Source organism: Anser anser (assembly GCF_964211835.1).
Source record: "Anser anser genome assembly, chromosome: 5".
In the NCBI taxonomy this organism is placed as follows: domain Eukaryota; kingdom Metazoa; phylum Chordata; class Aves; order Anseriformes; family Anatidae; genus Anser; species Anser anser.
Genome location: NC_139725.1, coordinates 32,037,672 through 32,055,240, shown reverse-complemented (window position 1 = coordinate 32,055,240; position 17,569 = coordinate 32,037,672). Strand labels below are relative to the sequence as shown.

Below are 17,569 nucleotides of genomic sequence, written 5' to 3'. Positions count from 1 at the left end.
GGCATTTTAACAGGCTTAAAATACATACAGGTGGAAAATAAATTTGAGATACAGAAGTGATGACTGTTCATTTAGGCATTTTAAGTAGGAATAGAAACAGAAATTCAAATAGTTTAGAGAAAACTCAAGATGTAATGTTATATTATTAAAATATAAAATGATTCCTTCTTGTCTGCTTTCTTCACTCTCTCCTGTGTAAAAAATATCCTCCAACCTACACAGCAAGCGCTTTTTTGCGAAAAAATTTTTCCCTTATGGGTATCTGGGGAACAAGGTAACCTGATTGTAAAAGCGCCAGAAAGTCAGATAGCAACTGATCTGTGAAGCATTTAATCTAAATGCTTTCTAGAAAAAAGAAATGAGGCAGATGAGAAACCTAATTCAAATAGCTAACAGAACAAAGAAACACCACCTACCTGCAAGAGTCCTAGACAGCGGTAAATGTATGCTGACAGGATCTAAGGACACTCTGTAAGGTCTGCTCTCCAGAGTATGGCCACACAAGTGAAATGCTGTCTTTTCCCGTAAGCGGCTGCTGTTTGTGCTGCACCTCATCACAGACTTATGACATTCTTTGTAGGCCCTCAGCAACAGCTCTTCCTTGAATTTAAAACAAATGCATTGAGTTATATTCAAAAATGATGAAATATGCACTAAAATTGCTCACCTGTTTTTTTCTGAAGGAGCAAACAGTTACTACAAATCCACACCATAATTACTACTGTTTCCTAGTACTGAGAAGTACTGGACTGGAGCAATGGAGCATCAGCTGAAGCTAAAGCTAACTAAGAATATGCTTCTGTTCAAAGAGCTACTCTGTCAAACACTGATATCTATGCACTTATTTGAGCTGAACAATTTTAACAGTTTGCCTAGTTTGTACTCCAAATTGCATCATAAGTTCCTGATTGTAGTTGTAGTTCCTCCTTTCTCTCCATACTAAAAATAATAGCAACTCACCCCAAAACAACTTAAAAATAAGATTTTTACAGTCTCCTTTCCCACAGCACAGAGCTCAACTCCAGTACTGAGTAAGACAATTTACAGGGTAATCACACAATTACTGCAAAGCTTCTGCCTTCCACTTTAGCAATTAAAAATGAACACCATATGCTTTCAAATTTTTCAAACTGACAGTTCACTATGAACCTAATACATAAAGTATCGAACGGTGAGAAGTACTTCCTCTTTGTGATTTGTCTGATACTGTACAGTTTTGTCAACCAAATTACATCCTGGGATCCCCTTTCTCAGTGTCATACCGCAGATTAATGCTTTCAGCCTTTTTTTTTTTTTGTGGAAGCCTGTATTGCACAACACTGAGCTTCTTTAAAAAGCTACTACTTAAAAACTCCTCGGTAATATTCACAAAAGGCATGTGTGTAAGAACCCCAGATAACCAATCTGCTTACATCACAGGCACACCATTCTTGGAACATCAAGAGAATGTTCTTTAGCTGCATCTGTATAGCAATGGCTGCTTCCCAGTCAGGGTCCACCTCTATATGCTGACCGATCTGTCTTTTTATCTCCTCCATTCCCTGAAATAGAGATGCCACAAAATACTCAAGCTAGATCACTGATCACAGGCTTAAAACAACAGAAAATCTCATAAGCAAATGGTAAAATACAGATTGTTCAGATGTACCTAAAATTAATGGACATTACTTCTATAAAGTAAACATTACTTTTTCACCCACCCAAGACAGGATTGAAGAATTTATTACCTTAATCATATGTTTATATCCACAATATTGCTATGGACAAAAAGATGAGCAAACAAAAGCATTGTGGTATCTTTATAACAGCAAATTAGAAAGATATTATGTAAATTTTTGTACCTGCATGCAAGTTAAAATCCTTAGGAAAGAAACAAATCCTTCTAAAAATCGCTCCCTCAGACGGTCTGTCCATACTGTAGGTTTGCTGATTAAGACATACCTGTCCCCAAAGAAAACATTATCTTCTTTTGCTCAGATTTCTCTTCTGCTTATTTTTGAATTCTAAGTATTAATTGTAATATTCAACACCATCAAATTACATCACTCTCCCCACCTCAAACTCTTCCTTTAGTTTTCACCAAATACTAGGGGTGCTTGGTGCAACTCCATTATTTCAAATTATCAGAACCTGAAGTCCAAGATATTTTGGGTGTTTTGCTTTTACGTTATTCAGTTCATTGAGCAAGAGTAACTTGGGACCTTTAAGGCTGGAAAACACCATGCAAATGAAGATTATACAGCTTTCCCAGAATGATAGTGAATAGAAGCCAAATTTCCCATACTGTCTCAGAATAGATGTATTTTGTTAACAAGATTGTTATTTGAAATAATATCAGTGAGAATCATTAAAAAACTGTCTATACAGAATATAGTTTTAGTATTTAAAAATGTTCAGCTTTCCACTTAAAAATAAAACCTTAGAATTCCATTGTATTTTTCAGGGGGGAGGAATTGGGGGTTTGGCTGGTTTTGCTCTTTTTTTTTTTTAAGCAGTTTTATCATCAGATTCCTGAACTGGAACACCTCATCCTACTTCCAGTTTTTTAAGAACTGTTCAAGCTTCTTGACTTTATGCTTACCTTAGGTCATATATTACTGCATATACCCGGTTCAGTTTGTCCAGGCTGTAGCCTTGGAAGTTGAACTTGTCATTTTTGTCTAGATACTCTGGAAGGACTTCTAGGAGTGTCTCTGTAATAGTGGTAATTACACTTTGCTCTTCAATAAGATGGCGGGCCTACAAGAATTAAAATGAAAACATTTTTCTTCCCTATTTCTGTTGGAGAGAACAGTCATGTTTTGTTTCTTTTGAATCCAGTATTTGTCAACTAAAAATTTTGTAAAAGCTACAAAAGCTCTCATAGTATTTATTATGTATGAAAATGATTTGTATTAACTTGGCACATTTTATTTACTTTGACAGCAACAATCTAACGGACATACCATTCTTTCCAGAGAGATCACATAGAAAAGGACTGAAAGAAACATATAACCTTTAAAAATACAGGTATGCTACTTTTATCCCCAGAGGACTTAACATATTTCACTCACACAAAAAGGCATTTAATCATTTTTTGACACCAAAGAAGTTTTTAACGCTACTTAAGAAGGTTAACACGAAGAGTAAATTCAACATACAAAGTTAATACAGAGAATGTTGCTGCCTAGAACTTCCACTTACTTGCATTCCCTCTATCTTCTGTAATAGATTCTCACATAAACTCAGGCTCATGCTTTCATATTGACCTTAAAAGTCAAAATCATTCATTTTCAACTCAGCAATGTATAAAGACTCTGTCAAGTACAGTACCACACAGTGCATGTGGCACTGCTAGCAATTCTTACGTTTACTTTACATTCCTAGAGTAGACAGGCTACACATACCAGAGTAGGTACAGTGAACATCTGAACTGAGAGTGCTGTCACAGAGAGAACTCTGTCATGATCATCACTGATGTATTCTTTCTGCAATGCTTTGTAATACTGGGAAAAGAGAATATTGGGGAAATTAAATAAATAAAACAAGGTTTAATTTAAAATGTTTCACTTTTTATTTGCAAGAATTATATTTCAAGTGTCCTTCTTCCTTTCTAACAGAAGCAGCTCAAATAAAAATGCCACAAGGTTCTCAATGCAACAGCGTTTTTAACATGTGACCTTAGCACTGAAGATAAACACAAAATTAACTGCTCTGCCAGACTGCAAAGTTTTTTTTTTAATCTCCTACAACTAATTTTCTCCAAGAAATTAAGTATCTGAAAAAAGAATCAATGAAGACATTAAATTATTATAAACTAAGTCTTCCTCCTTTTCTAGTGAACTGCATTGACAGTTACTCAACAGCTGTCTACAGAAGTGTACAATGAATAATTAAGTCCTCATTTGTTCTGTTTCAGTCCCGGGAAAACCATGAAGTGTCAGTCATCTTCATTAAAATTAAAACCTCATAACAGTAAAAAAAATCCTGGTCTTACATTCTGTCTCTCTTAACTATTGCATCTATTTCATAAAAAGACTGACCAGTTGCACTCTAAGTGCTATTTCAAACTATACAGATAACACTAACAATACTGCATTCATAATATGCATCTTGCATGATCATAAGGAACAAACTGACACAGGACTTAATACACTCTTTAAACACTGAACTAGTAGCTGAAGCTCTTCTTGTTCATAACTTATTTTTATTGAAGTAATTATTAGGTTTTGGGGAAACTTTACAAATCTAATAAAAACTCATAGCATAAGAAGCAAATAATAATTTACCTTTACAAATTCCACAGCAAAATGTTTTTTGTATTCCATTTCCATGAAAAAACTACTGAAGATAAGTTCATGAAGAACCTTCCTTGCCCCTGTTAAGAACCAGTACACCTTACTTCACTTTATTGTAAAAAAAAAAAAAAAAAAAAAAAAGTAGCTTTTTGTGGAAAACAAACAGATTAAGGAAACGGTAATTAAAAATCATTAAAAGCCTTGAAATAGTTATGAAGTATATGGGCTAAGTCATTCATATCATCTCTCTTACTTTTAACACTTAAAGGTATCTATTTAAAATACATCAAGCGTCAAGTCACTCACATTTAAGCTACATTTTGTGAAAAGATTGTTCAAAATACATAAAGCAGGAAAAAATTAGAAGGCAAGTAAGTACCCAAAATATCAATTATCTCAGCCTTAAAAATAAAGGCTGTATCAGAAAGCATAATATGAAAACTATAAAGAAATGTAGCGCCACATGCATAACACTTATTTTTACACACTGGTTAAATACATAAAAGATGAATTTGAATTTGCCTCTTCAGCTTGTAGGAAGATGGATACACCAACCTTTATGAAGTTTTGCATCCCAAAGCATCAACTTGCTTATGGAGCACGGCTTTCCAGATCCTGTTTCTTCTTTGAGACATACTTGACAAAAGATCTGTCGAAAGTCACCTATAGGGATAAAACGAGTCATTTATACAAGAATGCTTTGACAATTAAATGACACAAACCAATGAGAAGAGAACTATGGAATTCTGTTCTTAAGAAGGGAAAAAAGGAAAAAAAGGCACTTAATTATAAATTAGTTCTTAACTGGCCCTCTCAGTGGACATATTCCTACATACACCATCTTTACTAATTTTCTCCTATTATTTTTGCTCACTTTATTAAATTGATCCAGTGAAGAAGAATATTTTAAAATGAACAGCATTTAGACAACTTTGCAAAGCAGATTCTTACTATGCCGGCACAGAAATGCACAGACTAGGCCAAGGTCCCTGCAATGCAATCTTTCCTAGGATTTCAGGACATTATTTTGCACTTTTTTCACCTATCAGTCAATACAGTATTTAATGAAGCAGTTTTTTGGATCAACACATCGGAGTCCCCACGGGTTACTAAAGTTTGGAAATGAGCTCTTACATTCAAAATTTCAGAAGGATCAGAATGAAGTTTCTGACAGCATGGAAACAAATTGTAAAGAACGTTTTTCAGTTGCTGTTCTACCACATGAAGCAAAACCAGGAAAGAAACAGGAACCATCAGACTACCAAAAAGTTCCAGCTGAGTACAGAATATCAGGTTCTCCAAACATTTACAAATACAATCCAGAAGAGCAAGGACAGGAAGAGCGTTACACTTCAATGTTTGTGCTTGAAGACTTACATAAAACATATTAAAGCACCAGTTAACCTACAACAATTTCCTGGGCCAAAATGCTGCACACAACATGGGAGACTTTTTTGATTTTAGCTCATCTCATCAGCAAAAAAACTAAAATTCTCAGGATTTGCTGGGGCACTGACATTGACTTGTCTACACTCATACTGATGAGTCAACACCTAGCTGTCAGTTGGTATTTTAAATGCAGTAACTTCATAAAACTAAGAAAAGTTATCTAGAAAGAAAAATGTGGATAAGAAACAAGCTTTCAGAGTACTTCACTAGACACCTTGAAATAAACAATTACACAGTCAGGAATTTGTACTGATCAAAAGAACAGGTTGGGGAACTCAAACCAGCAACAAAACAATCAGTGAAATAGATGCATAGTTGGAAATAACTAAAATTTATAATATATATATATTGCGAGAAGAAAAAAAATACAATTCTGATATCTGTATTTTAAGGGAAAGATTGAAAAGGAAGAAAGCATTCAGAAAAAGATAAAAAATCCACTTTATTATCTAACCTTACAACAGAGGCTAAAACAGACCCACAGATTTAACATATCAAAGCAGTGAGTAGAGATTAATCTATGCATGCTTGTAAGGTGAAAAGTTTTATAATGGCTTTAGTTTGGCTTAACACAGATATGACAAAACACAACATTAATCAAAATTAGACAGATTCAGCCAAGAAATTAAGCGTAATCTTCTTTAAAACCAGACATGTCATCAAGCACCAGAGCAATCTATGAGTTTAAAATAATATTTCCACTACTGCACCAATTTTTAAACTAAGCCTTTTTTTATTTTCTTGTTGTTTCTTTAACTGATAGTGTCTAATTAACAGCTATCAGACCTGACGCAGGAATTAATTCAAGTAGAAGATGTATGCTTTCACTGACAGAGATATTCTGCAGCTTTCCACCAGTACCTGGGACTGCAGCTTTCAAGCAAAAGAAGTCACCAAAATAGGGCATGTGATGCCGAAACTGGGGATGAAAAAAATTCTGGAGGAAACGAGAAAGCTCGTATTTTTATAAGGGGGTATCACATATAACAGTGCTAAAGAGAAATTTTTGAAAAAATTACTCACTAAAATTCTGACATGGCATCGTTCTAACAAAGTTATACTTACGTGAATAGCTCATGAGTTTATTCAGCCAAGAGCCAAGGCGCAAGGCAAACTTCTGGTGAGCCATAACATCAGCATGCAGAACCTCCACATGAAGTGGTCGCTGAGAAACATTTTCAGAATGCCTCTAGGAATCAGGTAAGAATTAGCAGATATAAAAGATAACAGGAATTTCCATTTTTGTCTCCAACATTCATTACCTCCCCCAAGCACATGTTAACAGCAAACCCTAGCAAAAAATAAATTATCATGTTTCTTTTCTGAAGACATGCATCCATACCAAACGTGATAGGATAAGTTCAATTTTAAGAAATTCACAGACAGGCTATAAATGCATGAAAATAATAACTTTAAGACTGTACAACAGACAAGTCTTTGATAGTAATAATGATGAGGTTGATTTTTTTTTAAATGAGTAAATATTTTAGGAAGTTACCTTGATTTCTTCTTTTGCTTCCTGACAAGAGGCATAACGTCCTGCTTTAACAGCTCTCCGACCCTGTTTAAAGAAAATATTGAATACAGGAACAATTTAAAACAGAACCAAATAATCACAAGCCTGATCCTGGGTATGTTTTATTGTTTGTGGAAACTGGGACCAACATCACTTACAGTGCTTTTAGACATCTAGAAGCAAATCAAAATTAACTGGTTTTTTTTCCTAAAGATAATTATTTGAATTAGCAATGGAACATCCTAATGTGAACTTTTGATATATCAATACTATTTGATAATGAAAATGCATATACAGGGTAAAACAGACAAGATGCATTTCCACAGAATTCTATAACTAAAAGCCAGATCACCTTTCTTCATAACACAAAATACACTCAATCCTGAATTGCTTTTCTAAAATCTTTCCTACTATTTCTTATTCCTGTTAAAGAATAGGAGGATAAATTAAAAGTATGGTTTTATAGTTCTTTCAATAAAGCCAAGAACAGCATCAGCTTAGTTCTCAAGTTCCAGTCAATGGCTATCAGAGGTATGGACTTCGAAAACAAGTTTTCTACAAAGTGGAATTACGCATGTGAGGAAGTAGCTGTATGTTGTGGATCTGTTACAAACTAAACAATATGACCTAGTCCTAAGCTGTATTGGGTGCTTTGTAAGATGTCTGATCAACACTGGATCTAAACTCCAGGCTTCAATCAAAACAAACCCTTATAATTCAAAGAACATCAAATGTAACCTTTAAAGTTTCTCTATAAATCATATATGGTTACATACCTGGTACATATTTTACAAACCTTGTAACTACAAGACAAACCTTGTAATTACATAGGACTGACAAAGCAACTACAAATAGAATGCAACTAAATTTCCATTACCTAAACAAAGAAAGACATGAAAAGAAAACACTGTTTATAGACTAAAAAAGAATTCTAATATTATTAAGATCTTCTATAGCTAAATATACATCAAATACATACTCAGCTACAGAAAAATATAGTTTGTGGGTGCAAATACCTAAGTTTTATATTTTTGTGAGGTTAAAGAAAATACAGCTGCAGTTAAGCCACGCACTGAACATGCTTCTCCCCCACATCCCAGGAGGTAAAATACCAAAGAACCATAGAAAGGTTTGGGTTGGAAGAGACCTTAAATATCATCGAATTGCAACCCCCCTGCCATGGGCATGGACACCTTCCACTAGAGGTGTGAATAAACCTTAATATTTACATTAAATGGGACACTGGTTTGAAAAACAAAATAGTAAAATTGACAGGTTTGCCCACATTCCTTCATGGATTCTTCCTAGTTTTATTTGCTTAATTTAAAGCTTTAAGATTCTCGCATGAAGTCTGAGCCAGGAAAAACACTAAGCCTTGCAAAATTCTCATTAGTCTCAACAGTTCTCATTAAATATAACTGAATACGCATATTACTGCCTTTAATGTTTTAACAGTATTTGTCTAAAGAACATCTCATCTGAAAAGAAAAAGAATAGGAGTAAAGAAAATATGTCAAACACAAAAGGAACAACTTCAGGCAAATCAGCTCTTTCCCTTCTCAAGAAGAAAAAATTAATATAGTTTTAAAACTTTCTTGAAGAATGGCATACTTCTACAAGTGCTGATTAACAATTATTCTGCAACATGACTTTGTCTCTCCTTGATCTCCCGTGTCCCAGAAAGGAAGATTCTACGATCAAAAGACTATAGTGGCCCTTCCTAACAATTAAAAAGTGACCTTTTCACACATCCAGAATGTACTAACCTCTTTATCTATGGCAGTAGTATGCAACTGGGCTTCACCAAGTTCACAGCCGAGTGCTCTTTGAAGGCTATAGATGACGTGATCATAAGAATGATGTTCATCATTGAAAAGGACACAGTAGTAGCTGTCTACCTTCTCTCTACTGGGAAAAAGCCAATATTTCATCATACAACTGAAAATAAAAATGTAAATAACATCCTATCCAATATAAGCAACATCTTACTTAAAAGCTTGAGAGAAATCTATAACAAAAATCAAGCTTTTTCTTCATGTTAAAGACACATCCCAAAACTCCCTTACCATATGTACCAGAAAAATCTGCATAAACCATATACCAAGTACAAAAGAGATTTACATTACCTGAATATTCTATTATTATTCCCTTTGCCATTTTATGATCCCATTTGTCATTTTAACCTGACACAGAACAGTCTTTTTTCCATTTGGAGCACAATCACACACACTATTTTTTCCATAAACTATCAAACATTTTTCTCAGTATAATTGTAGGTCAAAATTCCTCTGTTTACAGAGCTTCAGGCACTAATAAGTTTGCATGAATGTAGTAATGCCAACAGGCCCAAAAAAAAGAACCAAAATTTTTAACACCTCAGAGAGAAAGTTTGAAATGCTCCTTACCTAATTGTGAGCTCCGGAGGCAGTTCCTTCTCTTCTTCCCATATAAGCATATCTACCATGTATTTTATCACGGAAGGAAACACCCTCCTAGAGTGTTCCATAACTTCTTCATTTAACTGACATTCAGAATTCTGTAAAACAGGTGATAACATCAATATGCAAAAGAAATTTTAAAAATTAAAGAAGGGCTGGTAGGATACCTTATTACTAGAAAAATTTCAGGAAATAATACTTTTCATGATTTTGAGGCAAATTCATCGCACCTAAATTCTTTTTAAAATGATTTCATCCCAAGGGTTCTCCTTAGTATTCCAAGAGTTTCATCATTCATTTCACTCATTTTTAATCTAGGCTGTGAAAGGCCTCACCAAATGTTTTAGTAAATTTCAATTTCTTAAAAAGCTGATAAAAAGCTTTCTGTACACCTGATGATATTATAAAGTTTGCAGTCCAAATCTGTTTTTTTTCCTGCTTTGCTTACTTTTACAGGTTTTCTCCCAAATATTTGATACTCCTTGAACAGAATCATCTGAGGAAACATAACTCCCTTTCTTTCAGAAATACCTAAGAATGACACTCTTGAAAAGCTCCTGAATCAACCATGCAGTGACATCTACCCATTTATGACTGCTAAAAAAAAGATCAAGTAAAATTCTGTTGTGTCCATACAATGCAATGTACTAGAGGAGAAGTGTAAATGCATTAACATAAAAAACTGCTTACAAAGCTCTGAAAAACAGACCTGCTAAGCATTAGAAGAAAAACTTGTGGTCAAATATATAATCTAAAAGGTCTGCCAATGAAATCATGATATATAAATATCACTGTGTACATAATTTTGAATACGTTCGTGATAGATCTTTGTAATTAAGACTGCAAATACCTTGGCTAAATACTTTTCACTTAGGTGAACATTTAATTGATGAAATGAGATCTCCAATGAAATCTCTATTAATAAATGTCACAATAGAATGAAATTAAGATACATCTAATATAAATTGAAAGGGTAAAAGAATTTGCTCAAATTATGCCTCCAAAACGCATAATAATCCATGCTTCAAGTACGCTTCAAGAAACAAGTTTGTTGAAGAATAAACAACTTATGTTTCAGATAGCAAGGTTTAAAATAACTCACGGCCAATTTGTTATTTAAACCAAACGTGCCTAGAAAGGTAGGTTTTTTTTCCATCTCATCTCTGACAAATTTTTAAAATTCCTCAGTTTTCAAGGATATCAAGGATATATTCAGGCAAAAAGTGGTTTTGTTTGTTTGGTTTGGTTTGTTTGTTTCTTAATTATTATTATTTCTGGCTTAGCAAAGACAATTTATAATAAATAGGGAACAGATGACTCTTAAAAGGATTGTTTTTCTGAGGCCATATTGCATACATGCATACAAGCTGTGCAAAACTGAGAACACTTTGCATCCTTACAAAAATCCAAATTAAACCTGTATTCAACTAATGTACACCTCGTATCATAACTAATTTTTTCTCCTAATCATGTCAGAATAGAATGCAAAACTCAGGAAAAAAATACCTGAAGCAACATATTTGCTGACATTCTTTTTGAAAATGGCTTTCAAGATGGGGTATTTCTTTTTAACGTACTGCTTTCTGAGGTACAATAAGCATGAGAAATCCTAGTTTGAGGTCGGTTTTAAACCACAGAGACTTATTTTCCAGTGCTAGTGACAGAAAGCTCACCAGAAGTAAATGAGAAAAAAAATTGTTCAGTAACACAGTAATGTGGGGAAAAAAGCATCATCAAAATCGAGTACTGTAACTAAACTATCCAATAGTAATCTATTTGTAAATAATAGCTGAATAGTACAGATAAAGAAAAGTGAGACACTGACATTTTTATTCAGAATCAGAGACAGAAATGGATGAGACAGGCTGTTGGAGCTGCTCTATTGTTTTTACTTTTTGTTTGGAGACGATATATGTTTTACCCCAATAAATACCTTCACCAAGGAAATCCTCATTCAACTCAATTGGACCTGCCACATGAATCATATGATACGTACTTTTATAGAAAGAAAAAAAGATTATTCCTGTATAAGTCCCAGAATTCCTAATATTTACAATATTTATTCTTTCACTTTAAGCAAAATTCTTACTTCTTTTGGAGAACCTGATGCTCCAGGCTCATGTTTAGTACACACTGGTCCAGCCTTCCATGCCTCCGTATCCCCACAGTCACAAAACCCACCTCCAGTGGAACTATGCATCTGTAAAAGGCATGAATTTCAGTCATGAAATATGTACATGAACAATGAGACACAAACAAAAACGTGCAATATTTAAGTCAAACACAAGTATAAATACCTACCTACAAAATACAAGGGTGCCTGTGTAAACTGCAGACTTACCACAACTAATTTATTTTTTTTTTTTTAGCTAGAAAAGTTGTCAGAGAAGCAAAGGAAAAAATAGAAACTTTTTGAGCAGGAAATAAATGGGAAAATACAGTTGCTGTTGCATCTTCAACAAATCTAACAAGAGGTAGATGAAAAAACATGCCTAATGAATAAGCATTTCATAAATGGCAAAATAGTATTTCTGGGCTTCCTAGCAAAATTATAGGGGTGATGCTCAACACCATCTTTACAAATTACTCAGAAAAGTTAAAAAATAATTTTAGAAGATGTGTGTATTAAACAGGTACTACAACTTAGTAGTACCTCTAGTCCTAACCAAAGAAAATAAGACCTAATCAGCATCTAAATACATTCTTGCAACTTTAACCTCACATTAATTACACTTGCAGAAACACTGACTCTTCATTTTGGCAGAAAGTTCAGATGAAACTCAGGCAAAAATAATTATCCATAGCTTACTCTAAAACCCCAATTCTAAAATAATTATAAAAACACTAAGTGACCCAATAAAAAACATTCAAAAATTCATTATTTACTTGATGTGTTTTAAAATAACCTGATCTAATTAGACAAGCTTCAAGCAGGAGATTGACTAGGTGACCTCATTAGGTCCCTTCCAACCTAAATTATTCTATAAACATTTGAAGAATACAATCTGCGTTCTTTAAATCATGTCTTTAAAATGAAAATGCAGCACAACTGCTACTATTTCCAGGCTGCTGTTTTGCCTGAAGAAAACAGTCTTGAGTTACTGAAAAATATGGAAAAGACAACAGGATACCAAACTGGCATCTCAACTCAGCTGTGATTCCAAATTGCTGTGTAATCATTACTGGCTGTTTTCCTGGGTTACCGTCTTATTCCTCCGTAAACTATGAGTGTTCACACAGGTATATGGAAGTTTTGCATAAGCAAGGCAGCTTTGTACATCTTTGAATAAATATTTACAACACATTTTCAGATCAGTAGACTTATGCAGAGGAGTAGAATATTTCATTTCTTCCCCAATAATTTCGGGATTGCTGGGACGTTCTTCCAAACTCTCAGTGAAACATATGCGCTTAAAGGGGATTTATGACCAATTCATAGTACAAGTAGGGCAAATCTCTGAAACAGACAATGCCAATTAATAAAATGAAAAAACACAAAAAAATCTAACCCAGTTTTCAGTGGTGAAGGATAACTGAATACATGTTTCTGTACATTTTCCTCACTCCTTGCAGCAGAATTAGACCAGCTTTAAAAATAAACACTGCTGTTCTCTGTTTTGGCTTCCAACACTATTAAAATTAAGAGGTATCAGTGTGGAGGGCAAGCAAACAACGGGCCTACAAAGCAAACAGTAGACAACAGCTTAGGCAAAGACTTAGTGAAGTATTATTTAAAAGATCTTTCTGTAGTTAAAGCATGGGACTCTCTCAAAGATAACACAGATTTGTCTCAAAGAGAATCAAGAGGATATCAGAAAGAGATGATCAAGTTCCACAACAAACTCCTTAAAAAGCTGATGCTTAACATTCCTTTTAACTTTTATAGTCCATGCTCTAAGCCTGAAGTAGTTTATGGATATCGAAATAGAGAAACAGTGGAAACGTGGAGACTGCATCAGTGATAGAAGCAATGAAATAACGGTCTCTGTAGACACATCCATTCTAAATTTCCAAACAGAATGTACTCTTGTATATATAGTACTGAAAAGGACTTGCAATAGGACTGTCATCTTCAGTCACAGCTTTTTGCTCTGGCATATACTATGTGATGTTGCCAAAGAGAACAACAACATATGCATTCATAAACACTTCCTACCCTTTGATTTTCTTAACTTATAAACTTACTGTTCTTTAAAGAGGCTTTATGTAGTTAGAAATGTGAGAAAGATTGAACTGATGAGTAAATTAGATTTTTTCTTGAATGAAAATTATTAGTTTATATGCAATTTCCTATATCTTCAAGTAAAATCTTTTCTAAATCTACGAGTAAAATTTCTTAAGATATTCGTACCTTGTACCGGTGGTTCTTGTGAATGCTGTTCTGAAAGCAGTCCATACAGAGTACACAAGTTGGATCAACTGCACAGTCTCTGCAAAAAAAAGGTAATCGGAAAACTTGCTAAAACAAACACGCAACTCTTGCACACAAAAGAAAATGTTATTCTGAAAACTGAGATTAACAACAGGTTCAAATTAGAAAAACATTGGCTATTCCACATCACAGAAGTATGAAATCCATTTTTTTAGGCTTGAACCAAATACCTGCCATTTCAAATTCCATTAGAAACATGCTTTATTTCCACTTTTTAAAACTTGTTGTTAACATTTATATCTTCACCAGGAATGAACAGCTATTAAAAAAAAAAAAAACAAGATTGACTCTTAAGTTCCCTTTACTATGGTTTCCAGCAATTGTAGCTAGTTTGCTATGCTACATTTATGCCAGGTTACCTCTGAAACTTTTTATAAACAGTTAAAAGTTAATATCTAAAGTAGAACTCCTTTACAAATTGAACTGAAGAATATATACTCTAAGATTTAATTTTAACAGTTTCAGTAAAGCACTCATACCTGAAAAAAAAACAAAAAAGCAATTACAATTCACGTGTGCAATTCTGTGCTCCATATGCATTTAAGCTTTATATTGCTTTTTTTCACCCTCAAACATGGTCATGCTTTCTTTAAATGCTGTGTCATTCTAAGCAAAATATGAATGATGTGTTTGATAACACATCAATCTTCATTTTATGCCATTCTTCACTACTTAGTTCAAGCCTTCCTTACAACTAAAATAGTATAATTCTGATTACAGAGTCAATTTCCTCTCAAACCTTCCGATGATAATCTTCACTACAACAGTTTAATGGCTCACTACCACTCATTACCATAAACCTACTGCAATGTGAGCTAAAAGACAGAAAAAATAAGCCAGAAGCGCCTGACGTATTTGAATGTCCAATTCAATACATTCAGATTTTAATGTTTCAGAGCATATTATTTTTAGCATTTTAAAAGCCTAAAGCAAACATATTTAACTTCAGTTGCAGTATAAGTACAGTATCTCATAAATACTACTACACTGTTGCAAGACAGGAAGTAAAAAAAAAAAACAGATAACCCCGAGAGATACATCTTTGTCACTCTGCCTGTTGTCATACAAGAACCCTGCACGGCTACTAACAGGATTATTTCTGTTTCAGCAATACTAAACAGATGCCTTGACCATCCTTTTCCTTCACCCAATCATAGAATCACAGAATGGTTTGGGTTGGAAGGGACCTTAAAGATAACCTCATTCCAACCCCTCTTGTCACAGGCAGGGACACCTCCCACCAGACCAGGTTGCTCAAAGCCTCATCCAGCCTAGCCTTAAACACTTCCAGGAACAGGGCATCCACAGCTTCTCTGGGCAACGTGTTCCAGTGCTTCACCATCCTCACAGTATCCCTCCTTAAATCTAATCTAAACCTACCCTCTTTTAGTGTAAAACCATTCCTCCTTGTCCTATCACAACACCCCTTGACAAAGAGTCCCTCCCCAGCTTTCCTGAAAGGTCGCTATAAGATCTCCCCAGAGCCTTCTCTTCTCCAGGCTGAACAAACCCAACTCCCTCAGCCTGTCTTCGTAGAAGTGCACCAGCCCTTTGACCATCTTTGTGGTCCTCCTCTGGACTCATTCTAATACTTTAACGTCCTTCTTGTTCTGTCCAACAACCCACTGTCCAGTTAAGTGTACACATTCTAGCAAATATATAAGAACTTACTCAAAGACCACTTTCCTTTCATGTACAAGCCTAACTTATTTATAGAAAAAGCATAATAGTACATAACTGATTAAAACCCAATAGTGTAATTCACAAATTATTTTTACAGAGAGCTTTCTTTTTGAAATTTCCTAAATTCTAATGGCTGGATTTTTTATTTATTTATTTATTTTTTATTCATAGTAATATTCTTCACCCTTATTGATACTCTTCTGGCATTTCTGCTACAATTTTCTAGGCTTAAAGTAAAATGAAAACTACAAACCATGACAATTGCATCATAGCAAGACTAATGAACATCCAGAACAGTTGCAAACTTTAAATCCACCATAAAGATCTGTCATGTGAATGAATAAAATAATACCAAATCATTAGGTTGCCATTTTTAACATAATCCAGAGGGAGAAACAAGGAGAGAAAGGACCATTGTTTACACAGGTATTGCTTGAGCAGAGGACTGAGGATGCTCAAAAATGCTGGATTCCGATGCAGGCTCTGAAAGGTTGAGTATTGCATAGTGCACAGATTTTCATGCCTGTTATCCCTCAGACCCAGGTACAGACCCCTATCAGACCCTATATTCCCATCTTTTTAATCAATGGCTTTCAGTACCTTTAGTATCCTTTCCATTTCCTTTCTTATTTCTCTGCCATAACCTGCTTTTTATACACAATTTTGCTCACTTTTTTCACTGTTTTGAAAACTGATGGCAGTATTTGCTTCAGAAAAGTAAAGACCTACCATGACACAAGCAACGATCAGTTAGCAAAGCAACTAAATTTATTAAATCCACTTACTGCATTATCTCACAAGAAAACATTCATAATAACACACCTTCAATTCCTACCTGCAAGAATATGTTGTCTCCCCTCCTTTGAACACCTTCCCGCAGAGCTGTGAGGTTTCACTCTGTTGTAGTTTCTCTAGAAATGTATCTGGGTCTTCCCCAAACAAGTAACGTTCCAGGGGGTAGAGTATTGCTGCCTGAACCATTTCTTCTTGTTTCTCCAGCAGGGGGTCCATCTCAGCTGAGTAAATATTTGGCACATGTTTTGCCAAGCACTGTAAAAACGTAGCTTGGAAGTCGAATCTTTCGTCACACCACTGCAAGAAAAGTACACCCATGGATAAGCATAAAGAAATACATACAGAAAATGGGATTAAGCAGTTCTACTGTGAATCCAGAATTCTTTTCCATATCAGAAGTCAGTTCTGTGAGCAATAAAACTCAAGAAAGCATGGTTTCCCAAAAATTTCCCTGTTGCTCACCTTTCAGTAGCTACCACAGTAACCTCTGTTTTCTTGAAGTCTTCTGTTAAGGATACCATGAGGCAAAAGTTGGCAAGTGCTATGCTACTGTGGAGCTACCAGTGTACTTAATTAATTTTCAACTACATGCATGTCTGCAGCCCAGCCAATACACAAATCTTGATGTTTGTTCAGCTGCCAGCAAAAGGGAAGAGCAGCAGCAGAGGCCTCCCTATCCTAGCTGGGAGATAAATAAATCTGGGATTTGTTCCTTAGCCTGCTGATAGCCGCAAAACATATCCAATTGTCTTTGAAATTGTTACACTCCAATAAAATTCTGTTGGAACTGCTCATCAGGGTTATAAAGCTACTGAGGGAGAAAGAAACACAACTGATTTTAGAAACTGAATATCCTTGGGAAACCAGGCTGAAGAAGTGAAATTGTATTTTAAGAGAAGAAACATACTTACATTAGGAAAGTTAAAAACCTCAGGCCAAAATCTAAGACCCTAATTTCACATGCAACTACTCTAGCTCT

General features: G+C 34.7%; 1 protein-coding gene across 4 annotated transcripts in view; it reads right to left on the bottom strand.

Moving 5' to 3' along the window:
• UBR1 (ubiquitin protein ligase E3 component n-recognin 1) overlaps positions 1-17,569 on the bottom strand; it is a 66,777-nt gene that overhangs the window by 36,640 nt on the left and 12,568 nt on the right. For 3 of the 4 annotated variants that reach the window (XM_083839232.1, XM_083839235.1, XM_083839233.1), the window contains 14 exons: positions 16,631-16,887; positions 14,032-14,110; positions 11,770-11,880; positions 9,648-9,778; positions 9,009-9,150; positions 7,225-7,287; positions 6,792-6,915; positions 4,833-4,940; positions 4,269-4,357; positions 3,387-3,485; positions 2,582-2,739; positions 1,842-1,941; positions 1,413-1,541; positions 417-600 (listed from right to left, as the gene is read on the bottom strand). In XM_083839232.1, coding sequence (XP_083695358.1) covers positions 417-600; positions 1,413-1,541; positions 1,842-1,941; positions 2,582-2,739; positions 3,387-3,485; positions 4,269-4,357; positions 4,833-4,940; positions 6,792-6,915; positions 7,225-7,287; positions 9,009-9,150; positions 9,648-9,778; positions 11,770-11,880; positions 14,032-14,110; positions 16,631-16,887 — 1,774 coding nt within the window. The remainder of the gene's footprint in view (positions 1-416; positions 601-1,412; positions 1,542-1,841; positions 1,942-2,581; positions 2,740-3,386; positions 3,486-4,268; positions 4,358-4,832; positions 4,941-6,791; positions 6,916-7,224; positions 7,288-9,008; positions 9,151-9,647; positions 9,779-11,769; positions 11,881-14,031; positions 14,111-16,630; positions 16,888-17,569) is intronic. The other variant, XM_083839234.1, reaches the window with a different exon arrangement.